At 51.2% G+C, this 14,725-nt stretch overlaps 4 protein-coding genes across 4 annotated transcripts; 2 read left to right on the top strand and 2 right to left on the bottom strand.

The window, feature by feature from the left end:
* Positions 1 to 497: 497 nt before the first annotated feature.
* CC77DRAFT_970863 (AAA-domain-containing protein) lies at positions 498 to 5,176 on the top strand. Its single transcript, XM_018535821.1, has 7 exons — positions 498 to 854; positions 906 to 1,070; positions 1,130 to 1,208; positions 1,256 to 1,839; positions 2,333 to 2,739; positions 2,793 to 4,644; positions 4,697 to 5,176. The coding sequence occupies exons 1-7, from the start codon at positions 750 to 752 to the stop codon at positions 5,027 to 5,029; spliced, it is 3,525 nt and encodes a 1,174-aa protein (XP_018381925.1). The 5' UTR covers positions 498 to 749; the 3' UTR covers positions 5,030 to 5,176.
* Positions 5,177 to 6,545: 1,369 nt separating this feature from the next.
* CC77DRAFT_379603 (hypothetical protein) lies at positions 6,546 to 7,744 on the bottom strand. Its single transcript, XM_018531434.1, has 3 exons — positions 7,141 to 7,744; positions 6,912 to 7,064; positions 6,546 to 6,860 (listed from the first exon to the last, which is right to left on the bottom strand). Exons 1-3 carry the CDS (start codon positions 7,467 to 7,469, stop codon positions 6,776 to 6,778), a joined length of 567 nt encoding a protein of 188 aa, XP_018381924.1. The 5' UTR covers positions 7,470 to 7,744; the 3' UTR covers positions 6,546 to 6,775.
* Positions 7,745 to 11,163: 3,419 nt separating this feature from the next.
* Positions 11,164 to 13,159, top strand: CC77DRAFT_1023860 (cytochrome P450). The gene has a single exon (XM_018525748.1). It carries the CDS (start codon positions 11,493 to 11,495, stop codon positions 13,110 to 13,112), a length of 1,620 nt encoding a protein of 539 aa, XP_018381923.1. The 5' UTR covers positions 11,164 to 11,492; the 3' UTR covers positions 13,113 to 13,159.
* Positions 13,160 to 13,249: 90 nt separating this feature from the next.
* CC77DRAFT_378950 (hypothetical protein) lies at positions 13,250 to 14,619 on the bottom strand. Its single transcript, XM_018531430.1, has one exon. It carries the CDS (start codon positions 14,464 to 14,466, stop codon positions 13,387 to 13,389), a length of 1,080 nt encoding a protein of 359 aa, XP_018381922.1. The 5' UTR covers positions 14,467 to 14,619; the 3' UTR covers positions 13,250 to 13,386.
* Positions 14,620 to 14,725: the final 106 nt, after the last annotated feature.

Below are 14,725 nucleotides of genomic sequence, written 5' to 3'. Positions count from 1 at the left end.
CTTGAGTATGCTCATTAGGTTTGCTGTCAGGAAAAAGCTTTCTGCGCTTCAATCTAGCCGTGCCGCTGCGTATAATGCTGCGTTTGGGCTTCTCATACACATTTTCTGTAGTGGGCTGTGCGTCATCGTAGTTGCTATGCCTGGTCTTTCGACCTCTGGTGGGCTTCTCTGGTGTGACGTCTTCAGATTGTAGAATGATGACGCTTCGCCTGCGTGGGTTGTCAGGCCGCTTCTTGTTCTTCTCTGCGAGACGCGGAATTCAGCATTGAGACGATAAGAAATAAGGCTATGTAATAGTGAGGTTGCTGAGCATGCTCACGGCATGCAATTCGGGGTGGGGTGCATCGAGTTTCATGTGGCATGTAGTAGCCCTGGACATGGCAGGTACATAGCGCGACGCGTCCCGCGCTGGTGGATCGAAAGCACGTGTTAGCCTCCACCACGGCATATACCCCGCATGCCGTCTCTTGCCATTGAGCGATATGCCCTAGGAAGGATGGCTACAAATCAGATAGGCAGTTTAGCGAGTGAAGGTACAGAAGACTTGTACGAGAACATTTGAAGTACGTGTAGTCATGGCGGATAGGCTACCACGTTGGGAAAGGTGACATTCCATGCAGCGAAGTCGCAGCTCGTGTATTCCCGCGGCCTTGGTATGGTACCTGTCTCGTCCTCTGCAGCAAGGTCAAAAAGAAACATACAAATTATCTGGTTTTTCCCTGTCTCACGACTGTTAACGAAGGAATATCATGTCTAATCAGGCGGTCAACACTTTTGAGGACCTCACAGGTGTCTCAACTTCCTCATTCAGCAATCCCTACGACGCACTGATTGCGGCATGCGAAGACGATCCGGTAAGATGCTTCTGTATTCTGTATTCACACTTACTGAGCACGTTTTTGCAGACGCGAATCCAAGAAAAGTATGAGCTGCATCGCACCACAAGGAACCAGCAGCAAAAGGCGAAGATGCTCGACGCCAACTTCCAAGGCGTCAACATAGATCCAATACTGTTAAGAGTCCATGATACCACTGTCGAGCCTGGATACAAAGATCCCCGCAACTGCTTTGTGAGAATCCCGATGTACGAGCCGGATATGAGACGAAAACTGACTCTGTACACGAACAGGTCTTTTGGGGAAGACCGACACAGCAAGTCAAGGATATGATCAACCGAGTGCAACAGGAACTGCTGACGGTGGCACCTAGTACGTAATATGTCGTTGTTGTTAAAGTCTAATTCTAACACGAATAGATCTTTGGCTCATGCCACGGGACAACCTCCACATCACGGCATTGGAAATAACGCATTCGAAGACGGCACCGGAGATTCAGAAGCTAGTAGATGGAGTACGAGACAAGATACCTGCCATAACTGACTTCACCCACGACCACCGCACGCGCCTTATCAAACCGCTCATCGGGTACGACGCTTCAGCCATAGCATTGAGCTTTGTACCTGCAGCCAGCGAAGGCCTACATTCGGGTCGCACACCAGAGGACGATAAACTCACTTACCATCATCTCCGCCGGGACCTCTTCTCCATGTGCCGTGATGCAGGCCTTCAAGTTGAGTCACGGTACGTTGTGCCCTCAAGCCATCTCACCATTGGCCGCTTTATCCATACCAAGGACTTTGAAGACGGGACTGGCTCGCCTGATGCTCAAAAGACGAAAGCTTTGATCGATAAAATCGAAAAGATTAATGCTTGGCTCGAGAAAGAGTATTGGCCCGAACACAACGAAGGCAAGATACCTACTGGTGGAGAGTTCAACGTGGGACAAGAAACAGGTCTGCACTGCAGGACAGGTACTTTGTGGTATGGCGGAGGCAAGGCAGTGCATCTTGGGAAAGGCTATTGAGCGGCAAACATCAGTCTTGTCCGTATGATGATGTGGTCAGTATCAACGGGGCGCTCGCCATTACGGCGGTACGGTACTAGTAGCGTCCCGCCATCCTCCATCGCAGGAGACGCTGTTGCCCAGGAACAGTAAGGGACCAGTTCAATAATTAATCTGAATCTTCATCATGCGTCGTGGAGATATTGCAACCAGTGTGTATGGCCACCCTTTGGATCAAGTAGCATGCAGCTTCCAGACGCGACGTTGGGCAGTGGCGGCAGGTGCGGAGCGGCGGGGATGACGTGTGGCTTGTGGCTTGGTCCAAGCGCGTTCCTGAAGCTCCCCACACGGCATCTCAGACCCTGACGGTCAAGTTGTATCACGCTTGTTTCTGCTTTGGCTTGCTTAGTGGCGGCATTTGGACCGGACAGATCATCGAATAGTTATTGCAGTGAGAGCGGACCAAATTTGTCCCCATACTACAGCCTAGACACCTTTGCGACCCCGTGAGGCCTCATTACTTCTGCCTCCTCCAAGACCATACGTGGCATACACCACTCCCTACATTCTCGAGTTCGATAACGACTTCCAACCGCCAAACATGTTCAACCGCGACCGACTCCCAGGCCTTCCTGGAAGCTCCCCTCGGCCAGCACCACGCAACGACGGTTACGGACGGCCACCGCAACAGCAACCACCACAAGGGCCTCCGCGCGGACAAGACACAAGAATGGGCGGCTACGATGACCGACAACCACAAGCCTATGGTGCTCCACCACCTGGTGGACAGCGTATGCCCGCAAGAGGCCCACCAGGAGGCGGTGGAGGGGCCGGGCCTGCAAGACAGTTGCGGCCCATCAAGAGCCCAGGAGGCAACGCCTATGCTTTCGGCAACATGTACGTTCAGCCCACAATCACCCCGTTCCAACGCCTCTGCTAACACCTCAAAGTGTTGCAGTCTCGCCTCAAGACTTCCCACCAAACCCCGACGGCTCCGATGTCTACATCCTCATCAACGGAAACTTCGCCCTCTCTGCTCGACCTACACAAGGATGCAACCCAGGCGAGATTGGTCTCACAGATGCACAACGAACATGGGCTAGTATATCACTTGGGCCTCAGGAGGTTGTCATGGCAGCACCTTACGACCACTTTGCTCAGAGCGGCGGAAAGTCATACCTGGGCGCAGTTGACGTCGAAGTCGGATTTGCAGGGAGGAAGACCACCGAGACGCCGTACGACCAGGACGAGCTCGCTACCATGCTCAAGAAGAGTTTCGAGAATCAGATCCTTGCGCCAGGCCAGCAACTCTTGATGGATATCAAGAGTATACCACTCAGGCTATCCATACGAACTGTCACACTTGCGGATCTGTCCATGGAGAAGGACGACACGAACGCGCCCTCCCTCACCGATCCGCGTGCTCGTGGAATCCTCACCAGACATACTCAGGTCGATTTCTTCAAGGACGCTCGAACAGACATTAAACTAAAAGCATCAGCGCGACGCGCAGCGGCAAACTCCATCATCCAGCCAGGTTTCAAGTTCGAAGATATGGGTATTGGTGGCTTGGATAAAGAGTTTGGTGCCATCTTTCGACGAGCTTTCGCCTCCCGTATTCTGCCTCCGGGCATTCGCGAGAGAATGGGTATCGATCACGTCCGTGGTATGCTTCTATACGGACCCCCTGGTACTGGTAAAACTTTGATTGCTAGGCAAATCGGAAAGATGCTGAACGCCCGGGAGCCCAAGGTCATCAACGGCCCTGAAGTACTAAACAAGTACGTCGGAGCTTCGGAAGAAAACATCCGAAAAATGTTCGCCGATGCAGAGAAAGAGCAAAAAGAGAAGGGCGATGAGAGTGGCCTTCATATCATCATCTTCGACGAACTTGACGCTGTCTGCAAGCAGAGAGGTTCTGGTGCGGGCAGCGGTACTGGCGTAGGCGACAGTGTTGTCAACCAGCTGCTATCCAAGCTCGATGGTGTCGATCAGCTGCACAACATCCTACTCATTGGTATGACGAACCGCATGGACATGATCGATGAGGCCCTCTTGCGTCCCGGTCGTCTCGAGGTGCATCTGGAGATTTCCCTGCCTGATGAGTCTGGTCGAGCCCAGATCCTCAAGATCCACACTGCGAAGATGCGCAAGAACGACGTTCTTGCGCCCGATGTCGATGTCGAAGAGTTGGCTAAGCTGACGAAGAACTTTTCTGGTGCTGAAATCAATGGTTTGGTGAGGGCTGCCACATCATACGCCTCCAATCGACATATCAAAGACGGCACCACTGTTAAGGCAGACGTGGAAGACATCAAAGTTATGCGACAAGATTTCATGACGGCACTTGATGACGTCAAACCGCTTTTCGGTGTCGCTGAAGAGGAACTCAGCAAGCGACTACGACACGGTATCATCCACTACTCGTCATTCATCAACGATATACTGGAGGACGGACGCCTGTATATCAATCAAGTCAGGAAACCAGAATCATCGCCGCTACTCTCTGTTGCACTACACGGACCACCAGGTTCTGGAAAGACAGCTTTGGCTGCCAAAATGGCCATTGATTCAGGCTACCCGTTCATCAAGTTGATTTCAGCTGAAGACATGATTGGCTACAGTGAGATGCAAAAGGTTGGGCAGCTCGACAAGGTGTTCCGAGATGCATACAAGAGTCCATTAAGCGTTATCGTCATTGACTCAATTGAGCTTTTGTTGGATTGGGTACCAATTGGTCCCAGGTTCAGTAACACGGTTCTGGCTGCTCTGAAGGTCCTGCTTGGCAAGGAGCCACCAAAGGTATGCAGAATCCCTGTATCACATCATCCATGAAATCCTCTAACAGACCTAGGACCGTCGCTTACTTATTTTCGCGACAACAACCGAACGATCGGTACTCACACAGCTCGACCTCTTCGCCAGATTCGATGCCGAAATCGCAGTCCCAAACGTGAACACACAAAAGGAGCTCGCCAATGTCCTGCAAGAATCTGGTGCCTTCTCTGATTCCGATCAACAGCGTGCCATCAGTGAGATACAGGAGATGACAGGTAACACTGAAATCGGGGTCGGTATCAAGAAGATCCTCACCGGTATCGAGACCGCGAAGCAAGACCAGGATGTACCTGGCCGTTTCGCTCGCGTCATGTCTCGTGCTATTGCTGCGAACCGGGGTTCGATTTAGGCTGGCAAGGGTTCAACATCAACGAACTACTCGTCGGACCATCGAATTGAATTAGCTAGACTACCTGTAGATGTCTTATGCAACCACTGTAATGACAGCATCTATTGTGGGAACATAGAATAATTATTGAGAAAGGATATCATGCTGAAATGTCGTCTTCTGATACCTCCGTTAAACTTGCACTCAACCTCACCTCAAAGTCTGTACACCATTCGCCTCACTTCTACTCGTATCCCTGCCCACTCCCATCAAAAGCAACATCTCCGGTTCTCGTCCGGAATCTTACCCATTCCACAACATGTCTTCGTCTCCTCAAATTGCTGCACAACTGTTAGTCACTTGTCAGGCCGCTTTTCAATAACCTCACATCTGACACCTGTCGGTACCCTTGGTCTCACAACGCAGCAGGCAGACACTGCTTCATCAGGTCAGATCCCTGCAGTGGAGTTAGTTACGCGATTATTTCGGAGCTCCCCGCTGCTTTCCTTTTCTTCTCCCGAGTCGTACTTGGGCCGCCTTGCTTCCGATTAGGTGGATACGAAATGGTGCGTGGCGTTTAGGCGGGGGTAGATGCACGACATACTGTGGCTTAGGGATGTACGGCATGAGCTTGCATCATTGGCAAGTCATGAAAGTGATGGCCTGAGATGTACAGTAGGGGTTTTGAGTTGAAACTCTAAACCGGTCTTCTTCGTTCGTCGGGGTGTGGCTTGCTTATGGGGGAACAGTGGGGGAACTTGTCTTTGGGGTTAGTGCAATTATGTTCAATGCAGGTAACTTGCAGAGACACAGGTTTCATGTTTCAGTTGGCCTAGCGCGAGTTGATGCCCACTGGCTAGGTTTAAGGATGAACCGTCACATGATGTTGCCACTACATTGGAACATGGAGCGGGCTTGTGCAATCAGTTGGCTTACGAGTGGACCTTGCGGATCCACTGGAATGGCACGTTTAAGCAGGATGAGAACTAGAATGGCTTCACATCCCCCACACTGCGACTCGGTTAAAATATATAGCATTCAAGTGCTTGTGGGTGGACCGCTCCGCTGGGAGACGGCCGCAACGGTCATACAAGCCGTTACATCAACATGTGAGTAATAATAGAGAAGTCACACCAAAGAGCCCTTTGCAAAAAAGACCAATCCTTCTCCAGCCTCATGGTATAGTACTATCATGACGTCGACCCAAAAGCAGACCAATTCCCAAACTAAGGAGACGAAAGGAGAACACCCAGCCGGATCCAACGCCTCAGTACCACCCGTCGAGTCCCACCGTCTATTCGTCAACGTTTGACGAATGAAGATGCTTACCAGCTTGCAGTTCGCCTCCGGCCCATCGACGGCTGACAAGGGATCACGCCAGTGCCGCACTATCAGGTCCCGCAAGTCGATTGACTGCCGCCATTCGTTCGCTAGCTATAAACAAGCGCGTAGCACTTGCATCAGGCAGCGGGCCGGACCGCGTCACATTTGCTGGAAAAAGTAAAATGCCGGCGTGTGGGTTTCGCTAAAGCAGCGAGGCCGAGAGTGGAGCGGAGTGGAGCAGGAAACCGTGAACGACAGTTCGTAACTTGACGCATACCACATTGTTTGTGGTAACGTCGTGATATATAACAGAAACAGAAAAACCTGTAGAGCCCAGAAAGTTGTAAAATAACCGTGTGCCGCCCGGATTTTTGAAGAAACCGAAAGTTGTATGTTTGAATCATCCACAGAGGCCGTAAGGCAGTTTTGTAAGAATCCGTGGTACTAGTAGTCCACTGGTGACGGGTATTTGCCTTGGGCAGTGCGGAATTGATCTGGGTATTTGCGTGCCGCTCGCTCGTTGAGTGAGCTATCGAAAATGTCAGTTATACTGTTCACTCTGGAATTACACTATTCTTACTCTACTCGCTTCTGCGTCCATTGCAAATCTCTCTGCACTTCTTTCGCAGCTTTCATGCCATCGGCAAAGTTCATGCGAGCACCAGCCAATCGGCGCTGAGCAAGTTGCTGTAATTCAAGGAGTTCTCGGTGCTTAGCGTTAAGTTCACCAGATCTGGTTGTCATGTCAGCTCTGCAACCACAATCGAAACCTTTTGATCGGCCTCGCAGCAGGAGGTCTTTGAACTTACGTTTGTGCCTGTCTCGCCAAGCTGCGATCTAGCGGCATCGGATTGAATGAACCGTTCACACGGCTGCCCATGTAATCGAGGAGATCCACGCTGGCGGCGCCGCTAGTTGACTCGTAATCACTGGCAGATCCGGCGTAGTTGCTGGAAGTTGCCGATGGCTCGTACGATGGAACTCCAGATGTTGTGACACTATCGTTGGCCTCAGGTGGTGATCCTGCCACACGTCCGTAACCATGTTGTTGCTGCGGATAGTAGAAGCCTGGCTTCTGTGGCATGCTGATCGGGTAAGAGGACTGGGGGTAGTGGTAGAAAGAGTGGGTAGAAGCCATTTTGAATATCCGTTGTATTCAGGATAGGTGTCAAAGGGTATTGAGTGGTGTGATGGCACGAAGCTCAAATGTTTTGATGTTTTGAGTGATTGCTAGGAGCACTGAAGCTTGTAATGCTTAGACAAGAGGCAAATGTGATGTAGTGTAACGATATCTAGAGGGGTGAGTGAAAGAGAAGCAGAAGGGAATTTCGTTGAGCCTGTGAAAAGGCCTCTTTTTATACCATTCAGCCATAGACATGCTAGGAGCATGCTGATCAACGGGGACTGGCTTTGACCCCTTCATGCCGACTCAGGCTCCTAACCCCGCCCTGGTGGTGATAAAGGTGCATAGTCTTACGTCCATTGAGGTCTCTTTCCGCTAGAGCCGGTCTTGAAAGCGTCATCTAGACTGGGCTGGATGAATGCCCTTGGCCGTAGGCCGCAGCCGATCAACGATGCCTCGGAGCGATACTGGATACTCAAAGTGCCAATTGGTCAGGACAAGAGACTAGTGAATAAAAGCTCAGCTCGTATCAGTATAGAAGGTTCAGCGGAGCGAATTGGCGTGCAATGGCAAACGGTTACGACTGTAGAAGCAGTGCCGTCAATGACCGGCATCAGTGCGTGCTAAAGGCAGCGAGGCAGAGTAAGCGCAGCAGACGCGGACACCAATGTCATGCAAAAGCAGCGCCGGTGGAGCTATGTACATGCATGGGTAGTCTGCCGGACGGACATGCTAAGTGTTGTCAAGTTGATGCGCTGGCTCGACAGCTGCCAGCGCCTTTGAGCATGCAATCTGGAACGGGATGCGGAGGATCAGATAGTGCATGACACCAGTGGCGGGAATTGTTTGCACGAGATTGTAGGAGAAAGATTGCGCGCGCCGACATGCAGCGCAATGGGAGGACGACATTTCCTGGACTTTGTCATGGTCACGGCCATGGAAGGTCGTGGAGGAATATTCGGGTCCTAGCAGCGCCCCGCCTGCTCGTGCCCCTCCTTGGGTCGGTGCGTCATCCTTGCGAGCAGCAACAAAGACAGGCCTTTTCACCGGCAATTGGCTGTGGACGCGAAGACAACGCCTGGCTGCAGGACAGACTTGGCTCTTTGATGCCTGAAGCCGATGTGCAATCCCTGCACTGCGTAACCACGCACGACACCTCACACGCATCCGTAGACGTTCCAATTACAATTCCACCATAAGGTAAGAGCATGTATAGTGGCGGTGAAGGATTTTGTCTAGCTCCATCTGATGACATGTGGTCATCGCGGTATGCCACTAACGCCCTTGCATGTACTGCCCAACGTCCTCTTAGTGTGGCGGCTTGCACTATGCAGCCATTCCTGGTAAGCTACCTCCTCCACAGCTCCACCTCATGATCGCAGAAGCTCATCGAAGCCCTATAATCTCAGTGTCAATGACATGCGCACGAAGCATTATGTCAACGTTATAGTAAGCTTGTACTCAAAGAAACGGTTGCATTGGCGCTTCAATTGCGCTTTGCGATCCGATCCGGTGCTACAACTGTCAAAGGCAGCCATGTGAGCTACGCGTGGTAGCTACTCCGAGTCACTGTCGTACAGAGTGCTCAGTATCTGACCCAGCCACGGACTAAATTCTCGCCAATGGAGCAATGCCGTGGTTTTTGGACCACTCCCATGCAGGAACTATGCGCCGAACCTGGTATGCAACTTCGGTAACACTGTATTACTAGCATAGATGCGCTACCAGGATAGTCTTCAGGAAGCGCGACCCGTCGTTCGGGTTACGTTAGGCACAACGTTCGGGTGGCTAGCTTACTGTATGGCAGTTCGGCGATCGTATCCATGCGTATGAGTTGGCGCTCGCCTATGTCCACTGCATATGGATAAGCTCACATCTGACAGCGGGAGCCACTTGAGGCCGGTCGCAGTGGTGGAAGCCTGTCTATCGGAGAATTGACGCACGTTCGGGCGCGAGTCTCTCCGCATAGCCGGGCGTCACTTCTGATGTACCTCGTCAAAGAATCGAAGTTCAGTCTTCTCACAATCAAACTCAATTACAAGAGTCATTAAACTATATGTCTTTTCATTACATCCTCACACTTCTCTGTGAGGCACTACCACAGGTATATAGATGAAATAACACACTGGCAAGCTACGTTCCTCTGTCCAGACAAAAGGAAATGCTTACTACTGACCCAGATTTGCTGCCTATACGTCTAAAATTTACAGTCAGTATAAGTCTCTTCTGAGGCATATACCAGAAGCCCTACGGCTGAATCATCTATCAGAGCCTCCACTTCGATACCATGCCGCTTCAGTTTGCTGCAACTACCTCCGGTGTAGCACTTAACCATAGGACGACACTCAGCATCAAGCTCAACCTCGCACAGCTTTGAGGGGTCGCTGTGTTGATGACATGTAAAGAAAATACTACGTTGGACATCTCAGATATTGCTGATCGTCCCATCAACATGAGCAATGGGTGGTTCTTCCTACGCTGGTAAATGGGTATAGTATACCCTGTGATGGGCATTAGTTTGGTTGTGGTTGCACGGGCCTCGGGTATAGGTTGGATCAGGGTAGACTCTAGCGTGGGTATAGGTTTGGTTGGGTTGGGAGGAGCGTGGATATAGGGTTTCATCTGGGTTAGCTATAATCATATGTGATGATTGCTTTAGACACAGGTGTATATACTTGGGTATACTTGGGTATACTATACCCAACCCCAACCCAACCTATACCCATGCTAGAGTCTAAAATCACGGGTTAATGGTTGTGGTTGGATTAGGATCTTACAAATCCTACACAACCACAACCCAACCCTGACCCGTTTACCAGCGTAGAGCTTCTTCCAGAGTGTGATGCAAGATGTTGCCCGCCTGTTCTTCTGGTAAACGTAGAAATTCGCCTGTAAGCAAGAAATCGGGGATCTCGACGTGATATAGCTTGGTAGAGTTGCTGTAATCTGAATCGTCAAGGAGCTCAGCGTAGACTCAGTTCTCACAATTCTTTATTGACAGGTTCAATGCCAGACGTCGTCGTGTGATTGTCGAGCCCGAAAGCTGCTTCCTAACCTTATCATGTAGGGAGTAATCTACAGTATCGCTTTAGTACGTTCAACTTCAAGACACCGCGGTGTACTTTCTTAGATGATGAGCGTGACCTTAGTAGACTCGCGTAACTATAGTGTCTAGGGAACCGATTCTCTAAATTTGAAGATCTCTAGGTTAGGTGTCTGCTCTAGGATCGATGCGAATATTGCACATTCATGGACCTTCAATTGTATGGGGTGAGATAAGCAAGACTCTTTTGGAAACAACAGCGACCTTTGAGTTTGTAATATCCATAGGAGTTGACCTAGTTTCCGTTACGATGAATAGGACAAATTCGAAACGTCAGCAACATGATTGTCTTGATAGCTCTTTCGATGCCATGGTCATGAATGATTTAGCGGAATCGCCCTTCACGATGACGGATACGCGTCCCGCATTCTCGAAGGCGGGCACCTTCGAGATTACCGACGGCGTTCTATGTGGCGCAGAAAATGATATCATGCGTTTTAGTAGTGACATGTCAGTCAGAATAAGCGCACAGAGACGACGTGCGTAGGTGTAAAGTTGCGGGTGCAATCGCAATCCTCCTCTCCTGTCCCGGACCTTCCCCGCAACGCGCTAGTCCGGGTAAATTACCCCGAGCGCGACATGTCATCACTGTCTCTCGCCAGCAATCATGACTTTGAGCAAATACCGTTTCGAAGAATTTCCAAGGCAGGCTTAGTTCCATTCTCATAACGATGCATGAGTGGAGAGAGCAGGCCGACCGCTAGACGGTGGGGCGGCTCTTTGGCATGATGAAGGGATGAGTGAACGAATAAGCACCCCGCATCCTCCTCCCGCCATGCATCGCGGAGCAACAGTAGCGAGCAAGTACAACTGCCGAGCATCACGTTGGAAGCTGTAGAAGCGCTCAAGTCCGATGTCGCGAGTACATATCGCCTTCCAAGTGCTCGACAGCCCTGGATAGCATCAGCGTCTATCCTCTACGCACCCTTGTTGACATGGCGCTAGATTCTCTCCTTTACCTACCACCCTACTTGTGGCTTTCTATCGCCCTCGCGGTACCCCTCGCGACGCTTCTCCACGATGTCTGGGTGTGGCTCCGAATGCCTCCAGGTCCCACGCCTCTCCCGTTTCTCGGCAACAAACTTCAACTCCCAAAATCAAAGCCCTGGATCCAGTTCCAGGAATGGTCCAAGATATACGGTCCCATCTTCACGATATGGATCGGCCGCAAGCCTACTGTCATCATATCCGACCCCAACATCGCTGTCGAGCTGATGGAGAAGCGGAGCACAAAGTACTCGTCGCGTCCGCGTATGGTGGCTATGGGCGAGATACTGTGGGACAATGCTAGTATACTGGTACAGCCATATGGCAAAGAATGGAGTGTGCGGAGGAAGCTGCTACATCAGGCTTTGACACCCAGGGCGCTGAGGTTGTACAAGCCCGTTCAAACAGCAGAGGCATCGCGGCTTTGCCAGCAGCTCCTCAACAGCCCGGCCAACTGGGAGAAACTCCTCGAACGATTCACTTCCAGCATCGTTTTCTGTGTCGCATACGGACACCGCATCGACTCGCTCAATGCCAACGTCATCCACCAGCGCTTCAAGTTCATGCATGTCGCCGCATCGCTGAATGTGCCTGGAAAGTACCTCGTCGAGTCCTTCCCCATCTTGAAGCATGTCCCAGATGCTCTGGCGCCTTGGAAGGCTGATATAAAAGCGCGTGGTCGTGAGGAAGCAGCTGCGAACATGGCCTTGGTGGATGTCGTACGCTCGGATCTTGCGAGAGCAAAGACCCAGGGCGGCGATATTCCAGATTCACTCTGCAAGCTTCTGCTCGAATTGCGAGAGACGGAGCATATCCCCTTGTCGGATCGCAATTTCTCCTACATCCCAGCATCGCTTTTCGGCGCTGGGTCTGATACTACGGCCTCGACGCTCTGCACTGCCTTCCTAGCGTTGGTCACGCATCCCGAGACCCTACACGCCGCCCATCGCGAATTAGACACCATCATCGGCACTGGCCGCAGTCCTACGTTTGAAGACGAAACGAACCTGCCATATATTCGCGCTCTGGTAAAGGAAGTTCTTCGCTGGCGTCCTGTTGCCGTTCTCGGAGGTACACCTCACGCCTCCACAGAGGATGATCGTTACGAAGGATACTATATTCCTTCTGGCACCACTGTTCTAGGAAACTCATGGGCTATAAACCTCAACGAGGAGTACTATCCGAATCCACACCACTTCGATCCCACACGCTTCCTCGATGAGGCGCTTGTGGAACGCTCCAAAGCACCAACACCGCTCACGGGCAAACCCCATCCAGCAAAATCAGGTCACTCGTCGTTTGGCTGGGGAAGGCGCATCTGCCCTGGTGCCAGTCTTGCGGAGAATAGTCTGTACATTGCGCTAGCGAAGATTCTGTGGGCCTTTGATATTCAGCCCAAAGCAGGGGTGAAGTATGATACTTTTGCCTATACCGAGGGCTTCAACATACGGCCTCGGAAGTTTGAATGTGAAATCAGAGTTAGGAGTGAGGCGCACAAGCGAGTACTGATGGATGATCTGAAGGAGGCTGAGAGTGTGTTGGAGAAATTCACGCCTTTCCAAGAGTAGTTGAGTATGCATGATGAAGCAATAGACCTATTGAAGAGTAATCGAGTTGCTTGATTGATGAGATCGTCTTTCATCGTAACGTCATATCTATCTCTACTTAAGCTACATATCCAGACGTAGCGAAGCGCGAAAACGCGGCGCGTCATTTGTTCGTTGACCCAATATATCCTAATCCGAACATCCAAAATCTAGGAGTTCCAGAGACCAAAACGCCATCGCCATGCAAATAACCAAAGTTGCCGCAATATCCAATACTAATCTCTCTTGTCACTTATTACGCTCCAAAGAAAACAGCGACACCGACTGCCAAAACCACAGCCAGTAGGCTTCCCCTCTCTCTGACTCCAGCACCGGTACTTTGCACCAACGCCTCTGTGCTAAGACTCTTTCTGCCCTGTGCGCCACTCACGCCGTTGGCGCGATCTACACTCGCAATCGCAGGTCCGACGTTAAAGAAGTCCACCATGACGAAACTGGCCGGCTTTCCGTAGATACCCTCGCACTCCTGTATCGATTCGCCTAAGCTTCCAAAGCCGGTCTCCGCATTGGTGACATTGGCATAGGTCTCATTGGGAGACTGGATACCAAAGAGCTGCGTCTCGTACAAGAAGTGGTTCTGTAGGAACATGCGACCAGACTCTAGAGCTGTAGAGGGGTTTCCAGCAACGGCTTCCGGGCGCGATGGGTTACAGGAGTAGTTTGAAGGGGAGACGTTTTCATAGTCGTTTTCGAACATGTACACGAATTCGTCCATGAGGTATGGGTAGTCTGACGAGGGGTTCGGGAGGCTGGCGACGAAAGACATCAAGCGGGTGTTGTTGCCGATTAGAGTGTCGAGCGTGGGCCATGTTTGCGGTGTGGTTGTCAAGCTTGGGGGTGAGTAGGCGATTTTGTCGAGTCCTGATGAGGAAAAAACTCCGCCGAGATCTGCGGGGGAGGCGTTGTCGGAGTTTACGAGGAGGAGGGTTACAACGTCGTTTGTGTTGGCGTCCATCCAGGTTTTTATCTCACCGAGCCAGCTTTCCAGAGTTCCAGCGTCAAGCAGGTCGCAGCTGCTATGGCAGAGATGCCATGCATCGTTGCCGGTGCCGTTGGCCTTGTGAACTTGTCCTGAGAGAAGGCGCACGCCAGCATCGAGTTGTGTTGTGGTGTTGTAGTAGTGGTTTCCAGATGTGGAGAACGATGTCTCTTTGTTCCTTAGGAATGGAGAATTGTGCGCACCCAGGTATGTGATGTTGTTGTATGGGCGGGTACATAGGTCGGGCGAGTTGTTGCAAGCGTTTTGTGCGGAGGCGGGTGCGTATAGCAAGGGCAAAAGAGCCGAAGCTTGGAGTAGTATGCTTCTTGAAAACATGTTGATGTGTGCGTTGAGTTTGTAGGATAGTTCCTCTCGAATAGTCAGCTTGGCAGCGCTTTTCCGTGGTCGTGGTCGTGGTCGTCGTCAAACGGAGGTCGTAAGCCGTGTACTGGAGAACAATCAAGCAATCTATGCAATATCCCCAAACAATGTCAAAGGAACAACGTCGTTCAATGATGTAAACCCGTTGGAAAAAGCAAAAGTAGTTACTCTACAATCATCAAGACTGGGGATCACAATGCTATTATACTATTGT

Source organism: Alternaria alternata, assembly GCF_001642055.1.
Source record: "Alternaria alternata strain SRC1lrK2f unplaced genomic scaffold CC77scaffold_21, whole genome shotgun sequence".
Taxonomy (NCBI): domain Eukaryota; kingdom Fungi; phylum Ascomycota; class Dothideomycetes; order Pleosporales; family Pleosporaceae; genus Alternaria; species Alternaria alternata.
Note: the sequence above shows the minus strand (reverse complement) of the source record. Positions and strands in the feature narration are given on the sequence as shown.

What these genes read in the sequence shown, in the direction of transcription:
- CC77DRAFT_970863 (XM_018535821.1), top strand. Translation starts at nt 750, where the DNA reads ATGTCTAATCAGGCGGTCAACACTTTTGAGGACCTCACAGGTGTCTCA. An exon ending in AAGATCCCCGCAACTGCTTT is followed by an intron (nt 1,071 to 1,129) that starts GTGAGAATCCCG and finishes GTACACGAACAG; the next exon opens with GTCTTTTGGGGAAGACCGAC. An exon ending in GGTATGGCGGAGGCAAGGCA is followed by an intron (nt 1,840 to 2,332) that starts GTGCATCTTGGG and finishes ACTACAGCCTAG; the next exon opens with ACACCTTTGCGACCCCGTGA.
- CC77DRAFT_378950 (XM_018531430.1), bottom strand. Translation starts at nt 14,466, where the DNA reads ATGTTTTCAAGAAGCATACTACTCCAAGCTTCGGCTCTTTTGCCCTTG.
- CC77DRAFT_379603 (XM_018531434.1), bottom strand. Translation starts at nt 7,469, where the DNA reads ATGGCTTCTACCCACTCTTTCTACCACTACCCCCAGTCCTCTTACCCG. An exon ending in TTGGCGAGACAGGCACAAAC is followed by an intron (nt 7,065 to 7,140) that starts GTAAGTTCAAAG and finishes CATGACAACCAG; the next exon opens with ATCTGGTGAACTTAACGCTA. An exon ending in TGGACGCAGAAGCGAGTAGA is followed by an intron (nt 6,861 to 6,911) that starts GTAAGAATAGTG and finishes CATTTTCGATAG; the next exon opens with CTCACTCAACGAGCGAGCGG.
- CC77DRAFT_1023860 (XM_018525748.1), top strand. Translation starts at nt 11,493, where the DNA reads ATGGCGCTAGATTCTCTCCTTTACCTACCACCCTACTTGTGGCTTTCT.